The sequence below is a fragment of the Phoca vitulina genome, unplaced genomic scaffold, assembly GCF_004348235.1.
Source record: "Phoca vitulina isolate PV1807 unplaced genomic scaffold, GSC_HSeal_1.0 scaffold23, whole genome shotgun sequence".
Classification (NCBI taxonomy): Eukaryota; Metazoa; Chordata; class Mammalia; order Carnivora; family Phocidae; genus Phoca; species Phoca vitulina.
The window spans coordinates 21,590,878-21,614,652 of NW_022589726.1; the positions used below are offsets into that span (position 1 = coordinate 21,590,878).

Below are 23,775 nucleotides of genomic sequence, written 5' to 3' on the forward strand. Positions count from 1 at the left end.
GCCTGTCCCCCCGGCCTGAGGAGCCGCGCCTGTCCCCTCGACCTGAGGAGCCGCGCCTGTCCCCTCGACCTGAAGAGCCCCCTGAGGAGCCAGGCCTATGCCCTGCACCTGAGGAGTTGCCCTTGTTCCTCCCACCTGGGGAGCCACCTCTATCTCCCTTGCTTGGAGAGCCGGCCCTGTCTGAGCCTGGGGAACCACCTCTGTCCCCTCTACCTGAGGAGTTGCCGTTGTCGCCATCCGGGGAGCCATCCTTGTCACCTCAGCTGATGCCACCAGGTAAGGGGATGTTAATACCCTCTTATCTGGAACAGTCTTAATCCTTTATGGCACATCTAATCTAAGAGCCTCCCTTTTTCTCTCTCTCTCCAGATCCTCTTCCTCCTCCGCTCTCACCCATTATCACGGCTGTGGCCCCGCCGGCTCTGTCTCCTTTGGGGGAGTTAGAGTACCCCTTTGGTGCCAAAGGGGACAGTGACCCTGAGTCGCCGTTGGCTGCCCCCATCCTTGAGACGCCCATCAGCCCTCCACCAGAAGCTAACTGCACTGACCCTGAGCCTGTACCCCCTATGATCCTCCCCCCATCTCCAGGCTCCCCAATGGGACCAGCCTCTCCCATCCTGATGGAGCCCCTTCCCTCTCGGTGTTCTCCACTCCTCCAGCATTCCCTGCCTCCCCAAAACTCCCCTCCTTCCCAGTGCTCTCTTCCTGCTCTGCCACTGTCCATTCCCTCCCCGCTGAGTCCCATGGAGAAGGCAGTGGAGGTCTCAGATGAGGCTGAGCCGCATGAGATGGAGACTGAGAAAGTCCCAGAACCTGAGTGTCCAGCCTTGGAACCCAGCGCTACTAGTCCTCTCCCCTCCCCCATGGGGAACCTTTCCTGCCCTGCACCCAGCCCTGCCCCAGCTCTGGATGACTTCTCTGGTCTGGGGGAAGACACAGCCCCTCTGGATGGGACTGACACTCCTGGTTCACAGGCAGAGGCTGGACAGACCCCTGGCAGTTTGGCTGGTGAACTTAAGGGTTCCCCTGTGCTCCTGGACCCCGAGGAGCTGGCCCCTGTGACCCCTATGGAGGTCTATGGCCCAGAAGGCAAGCAGGCAGGGCAGGGTTCACCCTGTGAAGAGCAAGAGGGGCTACGTGTACCAGTGGCCCCTACCCCACCCGCTCTCATCAAATCCGACATCGTTAATGAGATCTCTAATCTGAGCCAGGGCGATGCCAGTGCCAGTTTTCCTGGCTCAGAGCCCCTGCTAGGCTCTCCCGACCCCGAGGGGGGCGGCTCCTTGTCCATGGAGCTGGGGGTATCTACAGACGTTAGTCCAGCCCGAGATGAGGGCTCCCTGCGGCTCTGTACTGACTCGCTGCCAGAGACTGACGACTCGCTACTGTGTGATGCTGGGACAGCTATTGGCGGAGGCAAAGCCGAGGGGGACAAGGGGAGGCGGCGCAGCTCCCCAGCTCGTTCCCGCATCAAACAGGTGAGAGGCTATCCGGCCACTGGTTGTGGTCAACGTGATGCCACTGTCGGGGGTGTAGTCCCGTGTCCCTGATAGCTTCCCACCTGGCTTATTGAGTCCTAGCCTCTCAGAGATCTTTCGGTTCATCCTCTTACTTCTCTAAGGGGAACTCTGATGCATAGAGGGGGAAGTGAATTGCCCGGGTTCGTGGTTACTCAGTAGGAGAGCGAGGACTAGAAATTCAGGTCTCTCTAGCCAGCGTGTTTCTCCTTGTGCCATGTTGGCCACTCTTTCTCCTTGGGACGGGAATGGTTTGAGCGGGAGCTACCTACCTATTGCTGTCTGAGAGCTTGGCTTTTGCCCTGCCCTGACTGGGACTCCTGGGCCTTATCCCCTCTCATGCTCTGTCCATTCGTTTCTTCTCTCCCCGCCCCCAAGCGCGCGGGCCCAGCACACTGCAGGATCACAAGCTCCCGACTTGCCGCTGTAACCATCCTCTTCCCTCACTCAGGGTCGCAGTAGTAGTTTCCCAGGAAGACGCCGGCCACGTGGAGGAGCACATGGAGGACGTGGGAGAGGACGGGCCCGGCTAAAATCAACTACTTCTTCCATTGAGACTCTGGTAGTAAGGAGAGGCTTCCCATTTCCCAAACATGCTTCAGCTGGCCCCTTCAAGATTAAGCACCCTTTAAATCCTGCCAGTCCCCTGCACGCTCACCTACCTGCCTGCTAGCCTAGGGCCTGTCCAGCTATGTCTGTGCTCCTTCTGTCCACCTGGCCCCCAGGCTTCTCTGAAATCTCTGCTGTCGGGCTGAGGCCCAGTTTGGGAGCTGGGGTGTTCTTCTGCTTCTTAGTGCTGGCTCCTGGCCTTCATCCTAGCCAGGGGTTCACGCCTCCTTCCCCCAACACCAAAGAGGAAAGCAGCTTAGCGGGGGCAGATTTAGCTGCCTCACTTGCCACAACTCTCTGCCTGTAAGGTTGCTGATATCGATAGCTCCCCCAGCAAAGAGGAAGAAGACGACGATGACGACACCATGCAAAATACTGTGGTTCTCTTCTCCAACACAGACAAGTTTGTCCTCATGCAGGTACCATACTTGACCGGGGTAGTCCCGTCCTCAGCACCGAGACCCAGCAGACCCAACATTGGGTGTGCGTATTTTGGTGGGAGGGTAAATGAGGAAAACCAAACCAAGGACTTATTTCTGGAGATATCCAGCTAATGAGAAAAGAGTGAATCAGGATCATGTTGCTCATTTGTTTGTCCATCCATCAGATTTCTCTTTAGCGTCTCCTCTGAGCTTGGCACTGAGCTAGGAGCAAGGGGTATAGCAGTGAAAAAAGCAAGGCATGATCTCTGCCCTATTGAAGGTTATGGCCTAGGGAAGTTAATGTACATTCTCACCTGAATAATCTCAAAGCTGATAGACTTTTGTCAGATATGCTACTCTCTCATCCTGACCAGTCTTTATCTTTCTTATCTTCCTTTTACCTCTCCTTCCTTTTACCCGTGTCAGGATGTACCAATTCAGATTCCCTGGTCATGGTCAGATGAGCAAGGCATGAACAGGCCCACGATGGCTAAGTGTCCTAATGATGGGGGGTGGGGTTTTGGTTCCCTGATTCCCTCCTTTCAGATTAGTGTTGTAGTTGGTCACTGACACTGAGTGAGATGAGGAGACCAGGTTGGACATTTGGGTTTCTGTGTGTTTCTCTAGGACATGTGTGTGGTATGTGGCAGCTTTGGCCGGGGGGCAGAGGGCCACCTCCTTGCCTGTTCCCAGTGTTCTCAGTGCTATCACCCTTACTGTGTCAACAGCAAGGTGAGTTCAAGGCCCAAGAGTCCTGGGCTAGGGAGTGGGGTCAGTTATTTCTTATCTTAGGCCCCAGTTCTGGTCACACCACGTTTTTGTTTTGTTTTGTTTTTTAAGATTTTATTTATTTGCTAGAGAGAGAGAGAGAGAGAGAGAAAGCACAAGCAGGGGAAGCAGCAGGCAGAGGGACAAGCGGGTTCCCCAAGGAGCAGGGAGCCCGATGCGGGACTCGATCCCAGGACCCTGGGATCATGACCCAAGCTGAAGGCAGACGCTTAACTGACTGAGCCACCCAGGCATCCCATGTTTGTTTTAATTTAAAAAATTTGAGTATAGTTGAGACCTGGTCACACTACTTAAAGTGGCAGTTGGTCCTGGAAGTTCTTTATCAGCCACTAGTGGTTATCAAACTCACCTTGGGGCAAAGTACTCTGGAAATTGTGGTGGTCTTTATTATGTTTCTTGGTGGTAGACCATGATTTACTGGTATAATTTAATCTGTTGTATAAGCTGTGAGAGCTTTACTAATAGAAAACATGATATGGCCTGGAGATAAAGTATAAAATCAAAATTATAAGCACATGTCTACAAGGTGAAAGCACTGTTTTTGACCCAATTATGATCATTTGTTTTGGGGTTTTCATTAATGTTGATTTAGAACTTGTTGACTGCTAACATTCATTAATTTTTAAAAGTAGCGGGTTCTAAACGTTCAAGAAAAATTGGGGGAAATACAACCTAATTCTACCCACAGTCTTTCCGGGGACTGGGCTAGTGAAAGATTGTAACGAGGCAGTGGCTGGGTGAGGCTGTTCTCTGATCGGTGGAGATCCCTGGGAGCCTAAGTTTAGAACCACTGCTTTTGGGGATGAGGGTGCTCTGCGTGGCCTTCCTGTGCTCAGATGGGCACCGAGGTCCTCCAGCCCTTCCCATGGTAAGTCCCGCCCTCCCCTAAGAGGTCTTCCCTCTCTTGTACGTCATACCCTGAGGCATTGCCATCTTCTACACCAGATCACCAAGGTGATGCTGCTAAAGGGCTGGCGTTGCGTGGAGTGCATCGTGTGTGAGGTGTGTGGCCAAGCCTCGGACCCCTCACGCCTGCTGCTGTGTGATGACTGTGACATCAGCTACCACACGTACTGCCTGGACCCGCCACTGCTCACCGTGCCCAAGGGTGGCTGGAAGTGCAAGTGGTAAGGAGACCCGGGCTCTTGAGGGGTCATCTCCTCATTTTCAGAGGAGGAAACTAAGATCCTCGGAGTTTGAGTGGCCTGCCCAAGGTCATCCCAGGGCCAGAGGGGCCTGGGCCAGACATGTTGGAGGGATGTGATGTTGCTAACATGACAGAGGCTGGGCTTAGAAGGCCGGGCCGGTCGCTTGCTTCTCAGTGTGAAGGTGTCTCTGGTTGCCTTGGGTAGGTTTAGGTGCTGAAGGTCTGTTTTTCTGCTCCCACCAGGTGTGTGTCTTGTATGCAGTGTGGGGCCGCCTCCCCTGGCTTCCACTGTGAATGGCAGAATAGTTACACACACTGCGGGCCCTGCGCCAGCCTGGTGACCTGCCCTATCTGTCATGCCCCGTACGTGGAGGAAGACCTACTAATCCAGTGCCGCCACTGTGAACGGTGAGGGCGCCCCTCCCTCCTTGTGTAGGCCTTTTCCCTGTTCTCATCCTTGCACTGTCTGGGTTTATTTCTTCCTGCCTCCCTTCTTGCAGGTGGATGCACGCTGGCTGCGAGAGCCTCTTCACGGAGGATGATGTGGAACAGGCGGCTGACGAGGGCTTTGACTGTGTCTCCTGCCGGCCCTACGTGGTAAAGCCTGCTGGTGAGTCCCAGGTGCTGGGGAGAGCGGGGAGGGGCAGGGGTGCCTTGCTTTGGGACAGGGCCTCAAGTGGCCTTGGCTTGCTTGTCTCTTCCATAGCGCCTGTGGCCCCTCCAGAGTTGGTGCCTATGAAGGTGAAAGAGCCAGGTGAGTCACAGAAATCCCAAATGCCAAGGCCAGAGGAGACTTAGACACTGTCTAGTCCAGCTCCAACCCCCCAACTTCATCTCCTCATTTTCAGAGGAGGAAACTAAGATCCTCGGAGTTTGAGTGGCCTGCCCAAGGTCATCCCAGTAGATTAGTGGTAAACTTGGGATGAGAACCAAGGCCTCCATTTTCCCAGGCAGAGTTCATTCCACTAGGCAACATGGCCTTCGCACTGCCAGAATCTCACCTCCAGAGAGCACAGAACACAACTTTTTCTTCTCCGTGAAGGAGGCTGGGGCCACCTCCTCCTCCAGCACGATGTGGACACTGGTCCTGGCGCCTGGGGCACCGTGTGCTGGCCGTGGGCAGGCCCAGGCAGCCAGAGAATGTATTTGGCGAACTAGTGTTAGTCATGAGCAAAGGCAGGCTTCTGTAGTAGCCATCTCTGTGAACCCCTCTGGGTCACTGATGGAGAACTCGGGCCTCAGCTGGCACCCGTCGGTGGCCTGTCCTCTCCAGCCCTCACACCCCAGTGTTCGCTTTGGTCTGTCTTTTGCTGCTTTTGTCCCAGCTGGGGACTTAGGCTGGAACTGGAGTTCTGGTTTCTCTGGGGCCTCCATCCAGGGGTTACACACTCTTCCCCTTTGTGCAGAGCCTCAGTACTTTCGCTTCGAGGGCGTGTGGCTGACCGAAACGGGCATGGCCGTGCTGCGTACCCTGACCATGTCACCCCTGCACAAGCGGCGTCAGCGGCGAGCACGGCTTGGCCTCCCGGGCGAGGCAGGGCTGGAGGGTTCTGAGCCCTCAGATGCCCTTGGCCCTGATGACAAGAAGGATGGGGACCTGGACCCTGATGAGCTGCTCAAGGGCGAAGGTCAGGCTGGGGAATCTCAGGGAGTGCCCAAGGAATGGGAAGGCGCCTGGGAGAGTGGGGTGTTGGGGGGGCAGCATTGCCGCTCCCGGTCCCCCCAAGCCACTGTTGGTCTTGCCAGATGGCTCTGTGGCGAGGCACTGGGCTCTCTGTTCTTGGATGGCAGGATGACAAGGTTAAAAGGGTCCATGCCTCTGATCTTCCTCTCTCTCTCTCTTTCTCTCTCTCTCTCTCTCTCTCTCGTCCCCATCCACAGGTGGCGTGGAGCACATGGAATGCGAAATGAAACTGGAGGGCCCCGTCAGCCCTGATGTGGAGCCTGGCAGAGAGGAGACCGAGGAAAGCAAGAAACGCAAACGCAAACCCTATCGGCCTGGTGAGGCCCGGGGATGGGGAGGTGCGTGGTGAGAGATAGCTCACCAGGTCCCTAGCAGCTTCTCAGTCTCCGCTCTGCCTCCTCACAGGCATCGGTGGTTTCATGGTGCGACAGCGGAAATCCCACACACGTGTGAAAAAGGGGCCTGCTGCACAGACGGAGGTGTTGAGTGGGGATGGGCAGCCCGACGAGGGTGAGACGGGTGAGGGCTCCAGTGGGGCCTGGGAGAAGGTGGGGATCACAGGAACTCTGGGGCACTGCCAGGGAGGCCCGGGAGGTGAGGGCTCACTCCTAGGGCCAAGAGGGTGGTGGGCCCAACTGGCGTTGGGGAGAGTAGGCAGAAAGCATCCCTCAGCCGAGTTAGGAGCAGCATGCCTGGGAGGGGCTGACACCTCCCCTTCGGTTCCCAGTGATGCCCGCAGACCTGCCTGTTGAGGGCCCCGTGGACCAGAGCTTAGCTGATGGGGATGAGAAGAAGAAGCAGCAGCGGCGAGGGCGCAAGAAGAGCAAACTGGAAGACATGTTCCCTGCTTATCTGCAGGTGGGTCTTAGGCTCTGTGGGGTGAGGGGAGCGCCTGCCCTGCAGACCATGAAGAAGCTTGTTTCTCTTACTTCTCTTGCAGGAAGCCTTCTTTGGGAAGGAGCTGCTGGACCTGAGCCGGAAGGCCCTTTTTGCAGTTGGGGTGGGCCGGCCAAGTTTTGGACTAGGAACCCCCAAAGCCAAGGGGGATGGAGGCTCAGATAGGAAGGAGCTCCCCAGCTCACAGAAAGGTCAGTCATTTCGGGGTGAGGTGGTCTGAAGGGATCCAGCTTCCCTGTGGTTAGGAGCTGGTGAGGGAATTTGGTAGGGAATGGGCTCGTCTCTCGGAATTGAGGGTGGGCCACGGCCCCAGCCTGTGGAGCTGGGGACCCATTCTGGGCACCAAGTGTCGGGCATCTCTGACTGGAGTGGGGACTGTTGCTCACAGGAGATGATTGTCCAGATGTTGCAGATGAAGAATCCCGTGGCCCCGAGGGCAAGGCTGATACACCAGGTAAGAGCTGCTGGGAGGACTGTGTCCTGTCTTGGATTGGCCTCTGTCAACATGTTTTACCCCCGAGCACCATCTGGGCTGGAGGCTGGAGACTGTGTCATGCCCCCTGTGGTTCAGGGTGGCCAGGCTGGTGCCTCTACACTGTCCTTGGCTGATGGGTTTCTCCTGGCAATTGCAGGACCTGAAGATGGTGGCGTCAAGGCATCCCCAGTGCCCAGTGACCCCGAGAAGCCAGGCACTCCGGGTGAAGGGATGCTTAGCTCTGACTTAGATAGGATTCCCACCGAAGGTGAGGCTGTGGCCCACACTCTTCGTGTGTGGGGGTCCTCTGTGGGAGAAGGACAAGGTCCTACCTGTGGGACTGCCATCTGCACAACTTCTTTGCTGGGGAGTCCTGGCCACCTTCCCTGACCGTGGCCATTTGTAGCCCTGTGGTGTCCCCTCAAATTCCCAGTCTTCCTCAGCGGCATCCTTCATCAATCCCCCCCACAGAACTGCCCAAGATGGAATCCAAGGACCTGCAGCAGCTCTTCAAGGATGTTCTGGGTTCTGAACGAGAGCAGCACCTGGGTTGCGGGACCCCTGGCCCTGATGGCAGCCGGACACCGCTGCAGAGGCCCCTTCTTCAAGGTGATGTGGATGGGAGTGGCGTGAAGACTGGGTGGCCAGGTTTGGCCAAGCTGGCCCCAGGATGGGCCTCTTGCTCCCTTTCTCTGATCCTGTGCCTCTTGTAGGTGGACTCCCTTTGGGCAATCTCCCTTCCAGCAGCCCAATGGACTCCTACCCGGGCCTCTGCCAGTCCCCGTTCCTGGATTCTAGGTTGGTATCTGTGCTTAACCCCTGTGGGCAGTCCCTGACTCCTGGGTGCTGCTGTAGCAACACTTCCTTCTGCTCCTTAGTTAGTGACCCTCCTTGGGGGGCAGGGCAGCCCTGGGGGCTCTAGGCAGTTTGTCTGGGGGTGGGGCTTGGCATCCCTGCCCTCTGTGACTCTCTGCCCCTGCGCCCCAGGGAGCGCGGGGGCTTCTTTAGCCCGGAACCCGGTGAGCCAGACAGCCCCTGGACAGGCTCAGGGGGCACCACGCCCTCCACCCCCACCACCCCCACCACGGAGGGTGAGGGCGACGGGCTCTCCTATAACCAGCGGAGCCTTCAGCGCTGGGAGAAGGATGAGGAGTTGGGCCAGCTCTCCACCATCTCGCCTGTGCTCTATGCCAACATTAACTTCCCTAATCTCAAGCAGGATTACCCAGGTACCCATGGGATGGGGGCAAGGGAAACAGCCTGGTGATGTGGTGGGCACAAGGGTCACCTTCCAAGTCTCCTCTAACGAAATACTTCTTCTGCCTCCAGACTGGTCTAGCCGTTGCAAACAAATCATGAAGCTCTGGAGAAAAGTTCCAGCTGCTGACAAAGCCCCCTACCTGGTGAGACAGAAGGGAGCCTGGGTCAGGGTGGGAACTGGGGCTCGGGGGTGTCTTTGGGAAATTTACCTCAATTCTTTCCATTCCCCACTCCCAAAGCAACTGGGCCAGAAGGGATCCGCTTCTGGGTAGGGAGTGAGTGATGTGAGGGATGGGGCTGGGCATGAAACTGAGCCGTAGTGGGCCTAAGGCTGTGTCTTGTATCCCTCAGCAAAAGGCCAAAGATAACCGCGCGGCTCACCGCATCAACAAGGTGCAAAAGGTGAGTGGGGGCCAGGCTGGGCCGTGCCATCCAAGTCCTATGGCTGGGGGCCTCTCGGAGGGTATGGGGGACATAGGGCCTGCCACAGCAGCCTGACTGCTCTGTGCCTGGTCTCCCCCTGTAGCAGGCTGAGAGCCAGATCAACAAGCAGACCAAGGTGGGCGACGTGGCCCGTAAGACTGACCGACCGGCCCTACATCTCCGCATTCCCCCCCAGCCAGGGGCACTGGGCAGTCCACCTCCCGCTGCTGCCCCCACCATTTTCATTGGCAGCCCCACAACCCCCGCCGGCTTGTCTACCTCTGCGGATGGGTTCCTGAAGCCGCCGGCGGGCACAGTGCCCGGCCCCGACTCGCCCGGTGAGCTCTTCCTCAAGCTCCCACCCCAGGTGCCCGCCCAAGTGCCTTCGCAGGACCCCTTTGGACTGGCCCCCGCCTACGCTCTGGAGCCCCGCTTCCCCACGGCACCACCTACCTATCCTCCCTATCCTAGTCCGACTGGGGCCCCCGCGCAGCCCCTGACGCTGGGCGCCTCATCTCGTCCTGGGACTGGCCAGCCAGGGGAATTCCACACTACCCCACCTGGCACCCCCCGACACCAGCCCTCCACACCTGACCCCTTTCTCAAACCTCGCTGCCCCTCACTGGACAACCTGGCTGTGCCTGAGAGCCCAGGGATAGGGGGAGGCAAGGCTGCTGAGCCCCTGCTGTCGCCTCCGCCTTTTGGGGAGTCTCGGAAGGCCCTAGAGGTGAAGAAGGAAGAGCTCGGGGCATCTTCTCCTAGCTATGGGCCCCCAAACCTAGGCTTTGTTGACTCACCTTCCTCAGGCCCCCACCTGGGCAGCCTGGAGTTAAAGGCACCTGATGTCTTCAAAGCCCCCCTGACCCCTCGGGCATCTCAGGTAGAGCCCCAGAGCCCGGGCTTGGGCCTAAGGCCCCAGGAGCCACCCCCTGCCCAGGCTTTGGCCCCTTCTTCCCCCGGCCACTCGGACATCTTTCGCCCTGGCCCCTACCCTGACCCCTATGCCCAGCCCCCATTGACACCTCGGCCCCAGCCCCCACCCCCTGAGAGCTGCTGTGCCCTGCCCCCTCGCTCATTGCCCTCAGACCCTTTCTCCCGAGTGCCCGCCAGTCCCCAGTCCCAGTCCAGCTCCCAGTCCCCATTAACCCCCCGTCCTTTGTCTGCCGAGGCTTTTTGCCCATCCCCTGTTACCCCTCGCTTCCAGTCCCCTGATCCCTATTCCCGTCCACCCTCACGCCCTCAGTCCCGTGACCCGTTTGCCCCCTTGCATAAGCCACCCCGACCCCAGCCCCCTGAAGTTGCCTTCAAGGCTGGGCCTCTAGCCCACACTCCTCTGGGGGCTGGGGGCTTCCCAGCAGCCCTGCCCTCAGGGCCGGCAGGTGAGCTCCATGCTAAGGTCCCAAGTGGGCAGCCGCCCAATTTTGCCCGGTCCCCTGGGACGGGTGCTTTTGTGGGCACCCCCTCTCCCATGCGTTTCACTTTCCCTCAGGCGGTAGGGGAGCCTTCCCTAAAACCCCCCGTCCCTCAGCCTGGTGTCCCTCCACCCCATGGGATCAACAGCCATTTTGGGCCCGGCCCTACCTTGGGCAAGCCTCAAAGCACAAACTACGCAGTAGCCACAGGGAACTTCCACCCATCGGGCAGCCCCCTGGGATCCAGCAGTGGGTCCACAGGAGAGGGCTTTGGGCTGTCCCCGCTACGTCCCCCATCAGTCCTACCACCACCTGCACCCGATGGATCCCTCCCCTACCTGTCCCATGGAGCCTCACAGAGGGCAGGCATCACCTCTCCAGTCGATAAGCGAGAAGACCCAGGGGCTGGAATGGGCGGCTCTTTGGCGGCACCCGAACTTCCAGGTACCCAGGACCCAGGCATGTCCAGCCTCAGCCAAACAGAACTGGAGAAGCAGCGACAGGTGGGTGGACATCCTGGAGCGAACCCCCCCATACCTCTGCTGTCCCTGTGCCAGCCCTGTGATTGGAGGAGAATGGACTTAGCCCACTTGTCTGTTCTCTGCGCAGCGCCAGCGACTCCGGGAGCTGCTGATTCGGCAGCAGATCCAGCGCAACACCCTGCGGCAGGAGAAGGAGACAGCTGCGGCAGCGGCAGGAGCAGTGGGGCCCGCGGGCAGCTGGGGTGCTGAGCCCAGCAGCCCTGCCTTTGAGCAGCTGAGTCGAGGCCAGGCCCCCTTCGCCGGGACCCAGGTAGGTAGAGTGGCAAGGAGTGGGGGGGTCCGAGGTACTGACAGTGGCCCGCCCTCATCTACCTCTGTCTCTCCTAGGACAAGAGTAACCTTGTGGGGCTGCCCCCAAGCAAGTTGGGTGGCCCCATTGTGGGGCCGGGGGCTTTCCCCGGCGACGACCGACTCTCCCGGCCACCTCCCCCAGCCACCCCTTCTTCTATGGATGTGAACAACCGGTGAGGCTCCCAGGGGTTCCCTCGGGGTAAAGCGAGGGAACAGACTTCACCACCGCTGTGTGCTGCCCCTGGTTTCCCCGTGGCTGACCCTCGTCCAGTGTCCACTTACTCTTCCTCCCCGTTCCCTCCGACTGCGGCACCTCCATCCTTCCCCGCCGCCCTAAGCCCGTGTTCCAGCTCTTGGCCCTGGTTTCGTCGTACTGACTACTGCGTGTTCTTGCAGGCAACTGGTGGGAGGCTCCCAGGCCTTCTATCAGCGGGCGCCCTACCCCGGCTCCCTGCCCTTACAGCAGCAGCAGCTGTGGCAGCAGCAGCAGGCGGCGGCCACAGCAGCGACCTCCGTGCGACTTGCCATGTCTACCCGCTTCCCATCAACTCCCGGGCCCGAACTTGGCCGCCAAGCCCTAGGTTCCCCCTTGGCGGGAATTCCCACCCGCCTGCCTGGCCCTGGGGAGCCAGTGCCTGGTCCAGCTGGTCCTGCCCAGTTCATTGAGTTGCGGCACAATGTACAGAAAGGACTAGGACCTGGGGGGGCTCCGTTTCCTGGTCAGGGCCCCCCACAGAGGCCCCGTTTTTACCCAGTAAGTGAGGACTCCCACCGAATGGCTCCTGAAGGGCTTCGAGGCCTAGCGGTATCTGGCCTCCCCCCACAGAAACCCTCAGCGCCTCCGGCCCCTGAACTGAACAACAGCCTCCATCCAATGCCCCACACCAAAGGTCCTTCCCTGCCCACTGGCTTGGAGCTGGTTAGCCGGCCCCCCTCAGGCACTGAGCTTGGCCGCCCTCCTCCTCTGGCCCTGGAAGCTGGGAAGTTACCCTGCGAGGATCCCGAGCTGGACGATGACTTTGATGCCCACAAGGCCCTAGAGGATGATGAGGAGCTTGCTCACCTGGGTCTGGGTGTGGATGTGGCCAAAGGAGATGATGAGCTGGGCACCTTGGAAAACCTGGAGACCAATGACCCCCACCTGGATGACCTGCTCAACGGGGATGAGTTTGATCTGCTGGCCTATACTGATCCTGAGCTGGACACTGGGGACAAGAAGGACATCTTCAATGAGCACCTAAGGCTGGTGGAGTCGGCCAATGAGAAGGCTGAGCGGGAGGCCCTGCTGCGGGGGGTGGAGCCAGTACCCTTGGGCCCTGAGGAACGCCCTCCCCCTGCTGCTGATGCGTCTGAGCCTCGTCTGGCATCGGTGCTTCCTGAGGTGAAGCCCAAGGTGGAGGAAGGTGGGCGCCACCCTTCCCCTTGCCAGTTCGCCATTACCACCCCCAAGGTAGAAGCAGCACCTGCTACCACTTCCCTAGGCCTGGGGCTGAAGCCAGGACAGAGCGTGATGGGCAGCCGGGACACCCGGATGGGCACGGGACCCTTTTCCAGCAGTGGGCACACAACTGAGAAGGGCCCCTTTGGGGCCACGGGAGGCCCACCAGCTCACCTGCTGACCCCCAGCCCGCTGAGTGGCCCAGGAGGGTCCTCCCTGCTGGAAAAGTTTGAGCTAGAGAGTGAGGCCTTGACCTTGCCCGGTGGCCATGCAGCATCCGGGGATGAGCTGGACAAGATGGAGAGCTCGCTGGTAGCCAGTGAGTTACCCTTGCTCATCGAGGACCTGCTGGAGCATGAGAAGAAGGAGCTGCAGAAGAAGCAGCAGCTTTCGGCACAGCTGCAGCCTGCCCAGCAGCAACAGCAGCAGCATTCCTTGCTGTCCACACCAGGCCCTGCCCAGACCATGTCTTTGCCGCACGAGGGCTCTTCTCCCAGTTTGGCTGGGCCCCAACAGCAGCTTGCCCTAGGACTTGGAGGTTCCCGACAGCCAGGCTTGGCCCAGCCCCTGATGCCCACCCAGCCACCAGCACATGCCCTGCAGCAGCGCCTGGCCCCATCCATGGCCATGGTGTCCAATCAGGGGCATATGCTAAGTGGGCAGCACGGGGGGCAGGCAGGCTTGGGGCCCCAGCAGAGCTCACAGCCAGTGCTGGCACAGAAGCCCATGGGTGCCATGCCCCCTTCCATGTGCATCAAACCTCAGCAGCTGGCCATGCAGCAGCAGCTGGCTAACAGCTTCTTCCCGGACACAGGTAACTTCGTTACTCAGGGGTGATCACTGCTACCGCCAGGTGGACACTGGAGCTAGAGACCTAAGCTAATCCCCCCGCTAAGGGAAGTGGGACACACAGAGCATGGGCGAAATGCCGTACGAGCGGTGCAGGCAGAGGTGGTGTAGCTTTTGCGAAGGGAGGAACAGCGCCTGGCGTGTAGCAGGCATTCAGATGTTGGAATGAATGGAATGAATGCACGAAGCCTGATTAGCAAAGGCTCTGTAGCCGTGGCGAGACCGCAAGGTGAGGAGCTGGAGAGAAGTGCAGGACCAAGCAGTCCGGGTAGGTGCGAGCACTTGAGCGAGGCTGCTGGTGGGGAGCCGGCGGGTACGTTTGGAGACGGCAGTGGAGTGGTTAGGCCGCAGTGGACTCTGTGTGGAGGGAGGTGAGTGGGCACTACCCTAATTTTGGAGACGTAAAAAGGGGGGCCAGATTGAGGAAGATCTCAAATTACACTAGCATTTATTGAATTACTGTTTGCTAAGTAAGCACTGTGCCAAGCACTTTATGCCCATCGTCTGACTGAATCACAACAAACTCATTATAGGTACTGCCGTTGTCTTCAGTTATAGTAAGGGAAGCAGGCCTGGAGGTTAAGTAGCTTCTCCAGATCCAGATCATACAACTGACAGAGCTAGGGTTTTGAGTCCTGGCCCTCTGACCCTCTTACCTGTTTCTTATTGCCTCAAAATACGAGGAGAGGGAGTTTGGTTAGTCCTTTAAAAAATGAAGAGTTAGTTTTGTGAGCAGTGGAGAAATACACAGTGGGCAGGATTTTAGGAAGATTTGAAGTTTGGGGTGATTACTTATTTCTCCTTTTTTACCCAGCATCCTCAACAGGCAAGAAAGTGGGCTGTAGGTGATACATGTCGTGCCCAAAACAGCTCTGGCATCTAGGACTTTGGCACAGTGCCCATATCTTGGGTTCTTGGGCTGCACTAGTTGCCCTGAGAATACTTTCTTTGAAGAATGTTTTCTAGGTTCATAGAGTGCATTCACAGTCTTTGTCACATTTGATTCAGTAGTTCCATGAGATAGGCGGAGTAGGGAATCATGAGCTCTGTCAGATAGAGGAGGAAACTGAGGTTCAGAGAAGTCAAATGACATTGATATGTTGGCCCCACAGATATCTACTAAGTGTCTCTTCTTAGCACCTTGCAGGTGAAAACAGGGCCACATGTTTTGTGAATAATAAAGCTGAGTCACCCGTGCTGCCTGGCTCATAGTTAGTGGTCTTTCCACCACTTTTTTGCCATTCCGTTGTTCTGTTTGGTTCGGTGGAGGTCAAGGTGTTGGAAGGCACAGCAGACATAGAGTGGAGTATTGAATCCAAGGTCCAGCTTACTCGGCTCTCCTCTCTCCAGATCTGGACAAATTTGCGGCAGAAGATATCATCGATCCCATTGCGAAGGCCAAGATGGTGGCTTTGAAAGGCATCAAGAAGGTGATGGCTCAGGGCAGCATTGGAGTGGCACCTGGTATGAACAGGTAAGACTTGGGGGGTGTGGGGGAGTGGTTGGCTCTTTTCCTCTCCCAGTCCTTCCCCTCTCCTTCCTGGTCCCCGTCCCTACTTGTCCCACCTCTTTGTCTTTCACCTTTCCCCATGACTTACACATCCCCTTTGTTTTGGCGGACTCCAGGCAGCAAGTGTCCCTGCTAGCCCAGAGGCTCTCGGGGGGGCCTGGCAGTGATCTGCAGAACCATGTGGCAGCTGGGAGTGGCCAGGTAAGTGGTCAGGTGGGAGTAGGAACTTGTGTCCTCTACAGTTGGGCCGCTCTTCTTAGGGCCTGATTTGCAACAATGACCCTTTAGCGGTCTCTCTCACCACAGGAACGGAGTACTGGTGACCCCTCCCAGCCTCGTCCCAATCCACCCACCTTTGCCCAGGGAGTGATCAGTGAGTATGGGGCTGGGGAGGAGTGTGCAAGGGAGTGGCTTGGGGCAGATGGTGGAGGAAGAGGGATTCCGATCTCCCTTTTGCGGGTCCTGACACCCTGTTTCCTTTCCCAGATGAGGCTGACCAGCGGCAGTATGAGGAGTGGCTGTTTCATACCCAGCAGCTCCTACAGATGCAGCTTAAGGTGCTAGAGGAGCAGATTGGTGTGCACCGCAAGTCCCGGAAGGCTCTGTGCGCCAAGCAGCGCACTGCCAAAAAGGCTGGCCGTGAGTTCCCGGAAGCTGATGCTGAGAAGCTCAAGCTGGTTACAGAGCAGCAGAGCAAGATCCAGAAACAGCTGGATCAGGTAGGGAAAGCAGACTTCAGCCTGGCAAGCAGGAGCCCGAGAAGAGGGAGAGCATGGGTGGGCAGGCTCTAGGCTGACGTCCCGACTCTCCTGTGTCAGGTCCGGAAGCAGCAGAAGGAGCACACCAACCTCATGGCAGAGTATCGGAATAAGCAGCAGCAGCAGCAGCAGCAGCAGCAGCAGCAGCAGCACTCGGCCGTGCTGGCCCTTAGCCCTTCCCAGAGTCCCCGGCTCCTCACCAAGCTCCCTGGGCAGCTGCTCCCGGGCCATGGGCTGCAGCCACCGCAGGGGCCTCCGGGTGGGCAAGCGGCGGGTCTTCGCCTGCCCCCAGGAGGCATGACACTCCCCGGACAGCCTGGTGGCCCTTTCCTCAACACCTCCCTGGCCCAGCAGCAGCAACAGCAACATTCTGGTGGGGCTGGGGCCTTGGCTGGCCCCTCAGGGGGCTTTTTCCCCGGCAACCTGGCTCTTCGAGGCCTAGGACCCGAGTCGAGACTTCTACAGGAAAGGCAGCTGCAGCTCCAGCAGCAGCGCATGCAGCTAGCCCAGAAACTGCAGCAGCAGCAGCAGCAGCAGCAGCAGCAGCACCTCCTGGGACAGGTGGCAGTCCAGCAGCAACAGCAGCAGAGCCTGGGCGTACAGGCAAACCAGGCTCTGGGTCCCAAGCCCCAGGGGCTTCTGCCTCCCAGCAGCCATCCGGGCCTCTTGGTCCAGCAGCTGTCCCCACAGCCACCCCAGGGGCCCCAGGGCATGCTGGGCCCTGCGCAGGTGGCAGTGTTGCAGCAGCAGCAGCAGCACCCTGGAGCTTTGGGCCCCCAGGGTCCTCACAGACAGGTGCTTCTGACCCAGTCCCGGGTGCTGAGTTCCCCCCAGCTGGCGCAGCAGGCTCAGGGCCTTATGGGACACCGGCTGGTCACGGCCCAGCAGCAGCAGCAGCAGCAGCACCAACACCAACAGCAGGGATCCATGGCGGGCCTTTCCCATCTGCAGCAGGGCCTGATGCCGCATGCTGGGCAGCCCAAACTCAGCACTCAGCCCATGGCTGCCTTGCAGCAGCAGCAGCTCCAGCAGCAGCAGCAGCAGCAGCAGCAGCAGCTCCAGCAGCAGCAGCAGCAGCAGCAGCTCCAGCAGCAGCAGCAGCAGCTCCAGCAGCAGCTCCAGCAGCAGCAGCAGCAGCAGCAATTTCAGCAGCAGCAGCAGCTCCAGCAGCAGCAGCAATTTCAGCAGCAGCTGCAACAGCAGCAGCAGCAGCAGCAGCAGCAATTTCAGCAGCAGCAGCAGCCGCAGCCGCAGCCACAGCAGCAGATGGGCCTCTTGAACCAGAGTCGAACTTTACTGTCTCCGCCGCAGCAGCCGCAGCCGCAGCAGCCGCAGCAGCAGGGGCCCCTCGGCCCGGGCATGCCGGCCAAGCCTGCGCAACACTTTTCTAGCCCCGGAGCCCTGGGTGCCACCGTCCTGACGGGCAAGGAGCAGAGCATGGTAGAAACGGCTGTTCCTCCAGAGGCCGCGGAGGGGCCGTCCACACATCAGGGGGCGCCGCTAGCCCTAGGGGCTGTTCCCGAGTCGGCAGCCACCGAACCTGGGGAGGTGAAGCCCTCGCTGTCCGGGGACTCGCAGCTCCTGCTTGTCCAGCCGCAGGCCCAGCCGCAGCCCAGCCCTGCGCAGCTGCAGTCGTCTCTGAGGCTCCCAGGGCCCCAGCAGCAGCAAGTTAACTTGCTCCACACGGCAGGTGTGGGAAGCCATGGGCAGGCGGGCAGCAGCTCATCCTCAGAGGCCTCAGCCATGTCCCACCTGCTGGCCCAGTCCTCTGTTCCTTTAGGGGAGCAGCCTGGGACCATGACCCAGAACCTTCTGGGCTCCCAACAGCCCCTTGGACTAGAGCGGCCGGTGCAAAATAACGCAGGGCCACAGCCTGCCAAAGCAGGATCTGTCCCCCAGTCTGGGCCGGGCCTGCCTGGGCCTGGAGTCATGCCAACGGTGGGTCAACTTCGAGCACAGCTCCAAGGAGTCCTGGCCAAAAACCCCCAGCTGCGGCACTTGAGCCCGCAGCAGCAGCAGCAGCTACAGGCGCTCCTCATGCAACGGCAGCTGCAGCAGAGTCCGGCAGTGCGCCAGGCACCCCCCTACCAGGAGCCCGGGGCCCAGCCCTCTCCCCTCCAGGGCCTCCTGGGCCGCCAGCCCCAGCTTGGGGGCTTCCCTGGATCCCAGACTGGCCCCCTCCAGGAGCTAGGGGCGGGGCTTCGACCTCAGGGCCCACCCCGGCTCCCCGCCCCACAAGGAGCCTTAGCCGCAGGACCGGTCCTCGGCCCTGTCCATCCCACACCTCCACCATCCAGCCCCCAAGAGCCAAAGAGACCTTCCTCACAGCCCCCCGGAGCCAGCCCCCTCGTCCCATCCCAGCTCCCCTCTGAGGCCCAGCTCCCCCCCACCCAGCCAGGGACCCCAAAACCCCAGGGGCCATCCTTGGAGCTGCCTACTGGGAGGGTCTCACCTGCTGCTGCCCAGCTTGCGGATACCTTCTTTGGCAAGGGGCTGGGACCTTGGGACCCCCCAGACAACCTAGTAGAAGCCCAGAAGCCAGAGCAGAGCAGCCTGGTACCTGGACATCTGGAGCAGGTGAACGGGCAGGCAGTGCCTGAGCCACCCCATCTCAGCATCAAGCAGGAGCCTCGGGAGGAGCCATGTGCCTTGGGAGCCCAGGCGGTGAAGAGGGAGGCCAACGGGGAGCCAATAGGGGCACCAGGTACCAGCAACCACCTCCTGCTGGCAGGCCCCCGCTCAGAGGCCGGGCATCTGCTCTTGCAGAAGCTTCTACGGGCAAAGAATGTGCAACTCAGCACTGGGCGGGGGCCCGAGGGGCTGCGAGCTGAGATCAACGGGCACATTGACAGCAAGCTGGCTGGGCTGGAGCAGAAACTACAGGGTACCCCCAGCAACAAGGAGGTGAGTGCTCTAGATAGATTGGAGCAGATAGAATGGGGACTGCAACCCGGGGCAACGTGAGCAGGTCTGGTTCACAGAGAAGAGGTGAGGGCTCTGAGGAAGACTGCAGCCTTCACTGTGGGTTTATCCGGCTTAGGATACAGCAGCAAGGAAGCCTGTGACACCGAAGCCCAAGCGGGTGCAGAAGGCAAGCGACAGGTTGGTGAGCTCCCGAAAGAAGCTGCGGAAGGAGGACGGGGTCAGGGCCAGCGAGGCCTTGCTGAAACAGCTGAAACAGGTGACCCCCAGGAGCCAGCCCCCTGGTCCCATCCCAGGATAGGGGGCACGCTGGCCCCCAGCTGTGCAGTGGCAGAGATGTTCACTCTGTAGATTTCCAACCTTGTCATCTTGCCTCTCCTAGGAGCTGTCCCTGCTGCCCCTAACGGAGCCTACCATCACCGCCAATTTTAGCCTCTTTGCTCCCTTCGGCAGTGGCTGCCCGGTCAACGGGCAGTGCCAGCTGAGGGGGGCCTTTGGAAGTGGGGCACTGCCCACTGGCCCTGACTACTATTCCCAGCTGCTTACCAAGGTCAGAAAAACGGCAATACTTTTTGGGGATGACGAGGTTCTTGGGGAGGTGGAGGTGGGAGTGGAAGATGAGGAGATTGCTGATGTCGTGGGGGGCCAGGAGATTACGTCATTCTCCCTCTGCCATCTTGCACACAACACCCCACCCCACCCCCAGAATAACCTGAGTAACCCGCCGACACCACCCTCGTCGCTGCCCCCCACCCCACCCCCATCGGTGCAGCAGAAGATGGTGAATGGCGTCACTCCATCTGAAGAGCTGGGGGAACACCCCAAGGATGCTGCCTCTGCCCGGGATACTGAAGGGACCCTGAGGGGTAAGGCAGGAGCAGCGTGGGCCTCTCGTTCTCTGGTGGGGTTTGGTGGCTGGGGTCCAGGTCGGTCAATGTGCCCTCTCATACGGTTTGAGACAGGAGTGATCGCTTGTGGTCCCGTGTGCGCACATGAACAGGGTACCTGAGCTAGGGAAGGGCCTCTTTAGGGCTGACTTGTTGGAAGCAAGGAGTCCAGAGCATAGGCGACAGAGGAGGTGGTGGTAGGAGAGAGTGTTGATGAGGCTTTTGTTTATGAGGCACAGCCTACAGTGCTTTAGTGGGTATAGAACGCCAGTCAAATCTGGATTTGAATTCTCTGGTTCTTGTATGCATTTAGCTGTGTTACCACGGCTAAGTAACATGATTGACTTGGGTGGGCCCCAGTTTCCTCACTGAAAATAGATGTTAGAATATTCCTCTGCTGGAGTTGTTAAAACTTGATGAACAGAGCCCAGTGCCTGGCACGTAGGAAAGGCTCGACAGACGCAGCTCATCGGCCCCAGACTTGTAGGTAGGTGGGTGGGTAGACAACAGCGGTCATGAGAGCTAAGCTAGGTCTTGTACTAGTTAGGCTTGAAATTTGGGGGAGACAGCCCCGTGAGCTCTGGCCACCAGCCTGACTTTCCTTCTCCCTTCCTACCCTTCAGATGCTTCAGAGGTGAAGAGTCTAGACCTGCTGGCTGCCTTGCCTACACCCCCTCACAATCAGACTGAGGATGTCAGGTGGGGGGCGGGGCTGGAAATGGGGTAAGGAATGGGGTGGCGGGCAGGTTGCCTCATTTTTCCCTTCGGCCAATGGCAGGTGCCACATAAGGCTATGACATCTACTAATTTCTAGATTTGGGAGGGGGAGTCTGCAGCGCTGTACCAACAAATGTCTCCTTTTGGCCCATAGGATGGAAAGTGATGAGGACAGCGATTCTCCTGATAGCATTGTGCCAGCTTCGTCCCCCGAAAGCATCCTGGGGGAGGAGGCCACTCGTTTCCCTCAGCTGGGCTCAGGCCGGTGGGAGCAGGAAGACCGGGCTCTCTCCCCTGTCATCCCCATCATTCCTCGGGCCAGTATCCCAGGTAGAGGCTGCTCTGGGCATGGGCCAGGCAGGGCTGGCTTGTCCGAGGCTGGGGGAGAGGGCAGCTGGAGCTTACACAGGTCCCTCTCTCATTCAGTCTTCCCAGATACCAAACCTTATGGGGCCCTGGACCTGGAGGCCCCTGGAAAGCTACCTGCCACAGCTTGGGAAAAGGGCAAAGGAAGTGAGGTGTCAGTCATGCTGACAGTCTCCGCCGCTGCGGCCAAGGTATGTCCTGGGGGTTCCTTGGAGGCCAGAGGGATCCTGGTCAGAAGGCAGTCCCTGGAGCTTGTGTGGATGAATTCAACCACTCAGAACTATGTACGAGGACCTACTGTGTGTGAATGCCTGGGCTGAAGGCTGCAGGATTAGGGTAAATAAAGCACGAAGGGCTCACAGTCCAGTGAGAGACGCAAGTCAGCAAATTAGGAGAGCGCACATAATGCGACGAATGCTGCAAGACAGCGTGTCCCCAGTCACGTTTGGCGGAACTCTTATTTTTTAATGTTGACAGGGTTTTGTGGTCAAAGAAAATTGGAAATCCCGGTTGAAACCACAAAACAAGTTTCTTTACTACAGGACTCCTCAGATTCTTTAATTTGCTAATGTATATCGTGAGTCTCCAAGTGGTGCATATAGCGTGTGTCATTCCTAAACTTGGTGGGCACGGGTCCCTCTTTGTGGAGCGCCCGTTAACGACTGCAGCAGAGAGGTGGGAGAGGTGCTGTGGAGGAAGCGCGTGAGAAGGGCGGGACTGACCGGCCGCTTGGGGAGCGGGGCTCCGGGTGTTCTGTCCCGACCAGGCTGGTGGCAGCGCCCGCTCCACACCGCCGACGGGCCCTCCCGTCCCTTTCCCTGCCCTGGCAGAACCTGAATGGTGTGATGGTGGCAGTAGCAGAGCTGCTAAGCATGAAGATCCCCAACTCCTATGAGGTGCTGTTCCCGGAGAGCCCTGCCCGGGCGGGCATTGAACCTAAGAAGGGGGAAGCTGAGGGCCCTGGTGAGTGTGGCGGGAAATCTCCTCAGGACCTGCAGGGAGGGATTCTGGTGGGAGGTTCTGACGCCTTCCTTCCTGCAGGAGGGAAAGAGAAGGGTCTGGGAGGCAAGAGCCCAGAAGCTGGCCCCGATTGGCTGAAGCAGTTTGACGCAGTATTGCCCGGCTATACCCTCAAGAGCCAGCTAGACATCTTGAGCCTCCTGAAACAGGTGGGTCGGGGGGAGAAAAGACAGTGGGTGTCTGGCCAGGGCGAAGAAGGCAGAGGGCTTTTGGGAGAGAGGAATCTGGGTGAGAGGAGGGGGCGGCTCATTAAGCGCGGAGCTGGCGCTGATGATACCGGGCCGTGCCCTCCCATAGGAGAGCCCCGCCCCAGAGCCACCCACCCAACACAGCTACACCTACAACGTCTCCAATCTGGATGTGCGACAGCTCTCCGCCCCGCCTCCTGAAGAGCCCTCCCCGCCCCCTTCCCCCTTGGCACCCTCTCCTGCCAGCCCCCCTGCTGAACCCCTGGTTGAACTCCCGGCTGAACCCTCAGCTGAGCCACCGGTCCCATCGCCCCTGCCACTGGCCTCATCCCCTGAATCGGCCCGACCCAAGCCCCGAGCCCGGCCCCCCGAAGAAGGTGAAGATTCCCGGCCCCCTCGCCTCAAGAAGTGGAAGGGGGTGCGCTGGAAGCGGCTGCGACTGCTGCTGACCATCCAGAAGGGCAGTGGGCGGCAGGAGGATGAGCGGGAAGTGGCGGAGTTTATGGAACAGCTTGGCACGGCCCTGCGACCTGACAAGGTGCCTCGTGACATGCGGCGCTGCTGCTTCTGTCACGAGGAGGGTGATGGGGCCACTGATGGGCCTGCCCGCCTGCTGAACCTGGACCTGGACCTGTGGGTGCACCTCAACTGTGCCCTGTGGTCCACGGAGGTCTACGAGACTCAGGGCGGGGCGCTGATGAACGTGGAGGTTGCCCTGCACCGAGGACTGCTAACCAAGTGCTCCCTGTGCCAGCGCACTGGTGCCACCAGCAGCTGCAATCGAATGCGGTGCCCCAGCGTCTACCATTTTGCCTGCGCCATCCGCGCCAAGTGCATGTTCTTCAAGGACAAGACCATGCTGTGTCCAATGCATAAGATCAAGGGGCCCTGTGAGCAGGAGCTGAGCTCTTTTGCTGTCTTCCGGCGGGTCTACATCGAGCGGGATGAGGTGAAGCAAATCGCCAGCATCATCCAGCGGGGAGAGCGGCTGCACATGTTCCGCGTGGGGGGCCTTGTGTTCCACGCCATCGGACAGCTGCTGCCTCATCAGATGGCTGACTTCCACAGCGCCACTGCCCTCTATCCCGTGGGCTACGAGGCCACGCGCATCTACTGGAGCCTCCGCACCAACAACCGCCGCTGCTGCTACCGCTGCTCCATCGGCGAGAACAATGGGAGGCCCGAGTTCATCATCAAAGTCATGGAGCAGGGCCTGGAGGACCTGGTCTTCGCCGACGCCTCCCCCCAGGGTGAGCACGGGGCCCTGGAAACGCTCATGTGGAAGTGGAAGGGATCCGCAGGGTCTTCGCGCGGGATCTTCCTGCCCTGGCTTCAGGCCAGTGGAGGTCTTTTAGAGATCCCCAGGGGCAGTGCTTTAGCCTCTCTCAGCCACCTCGCACCCCCCCGTGGCTGAAGACCTTCTGCTGTCTCCTTCACGTGTGCTGGCTCCTTTTCCTATCCTCAGCCGGACTAAAGAATACGGTTTTGAGACCGCATCGTCTGGCCTGGCTCACCCTGTTCCTAACCATGAGTTCCTTACGATTGCTTTTCCCTGGTCAGAGCTCTTTTGCTCTGAGCTTTAGCATTAACGATAGAAATAAGTGAGCAAGTACCGTGCGCCACAAACTAAAGTTAAGTAATTGACGTAGGCT

General features: G+C 59.2%; 1 protein-coding gene across 1 annotated transcript in view; it reads left to right on the top strand.

The window, feature by feature from the left end:
* Positions 1–23,775, top strand: part of KMT2D (lysine methyltransferase 2D) — a 40,291-nt gene that overhangs the window by 9,998 nt on the left and 6,518 nt on the right. The window contains 39 exon segments of the mRNA XM_032420230.1: positions 1–276; positions 370–1,478; positions 1,969–2,082; positions 2,435–2,545; positions 3,176–3,280; positions 4,283–4,464; positions 4,728–4,892; positions 4,985–5,094; positions 5,191–5,238; positions 5,891–6,112; positions 6,366–6,485; positions 6,574–6,678; positions 6,896–7,026; positions 7,109–7,256; positions 7,454–7,519; positions 7,698–7,808; positions 8,012–8,149; positions 8,254–8,338; positions 8,528–8,769; positions 8,870–8,943; positions 9,152–9,202; positions 9,327–11,138; positions 11,245–11,427; positions 11,505–11,641; positions 11,865–13,720; positions 15,106–15,229; positions 15,382–15,466; positions 15,572–15,638; positions 15,752–15,984; positions 16,084–18,927; positions 19,064–19,204; positions 19,328–19,495; positions 19,652–19,811; positions 20,456–20,531; positions 20,704–20,879; positions 20,976–21,106; positions 21,746–21,878; positions 21,957–22,084; positions 22,233–23,373. The exon segment at positions 1–276 is cut by the window's left edge and continues 10 nt beyond it. Of these exon segments, the coding sequence (XP_032276121.1) occupies positions 1–276; positions 370–1,478; positions 1,969–2,082; positions 2,435–2,545; positions 3,176–3,280; positions 4,283–4,464; positions 4,728–4,892; positions 4,985–5,094; positions 5,191–5,238; positions 5,891–6,112; positions 6,366–6,485; positions 6,574–6,678; positions 6,896–7,026; positions 7,109–7,256; positions 7,454–7,519; positions 7,698–7,808; positions 8,012–8,149; positions 8,254–8,338; positions 8,528–8,769; positions 8,870–8,943; positions 9,152–9,202; positions 9,327–11,138; positions 11,245–11,427; positions 11,505–11,641; positions 11,865–13,720; positions 15,106–15,229; positions 15,382–15,466; positions 15,572–15,638; positions 15,752–15,984; positions 16,084–18,927; positions 19,064–19,204; positions 19,328–19,495; positions 19,652–19,811; positions 20,456–20,531; positions 20,704–20,879; positions 20,976–21,106; positions 21,746–21,878; positions 21,957–22,084; positions 22,233–23,373 (13,308 nt within the window).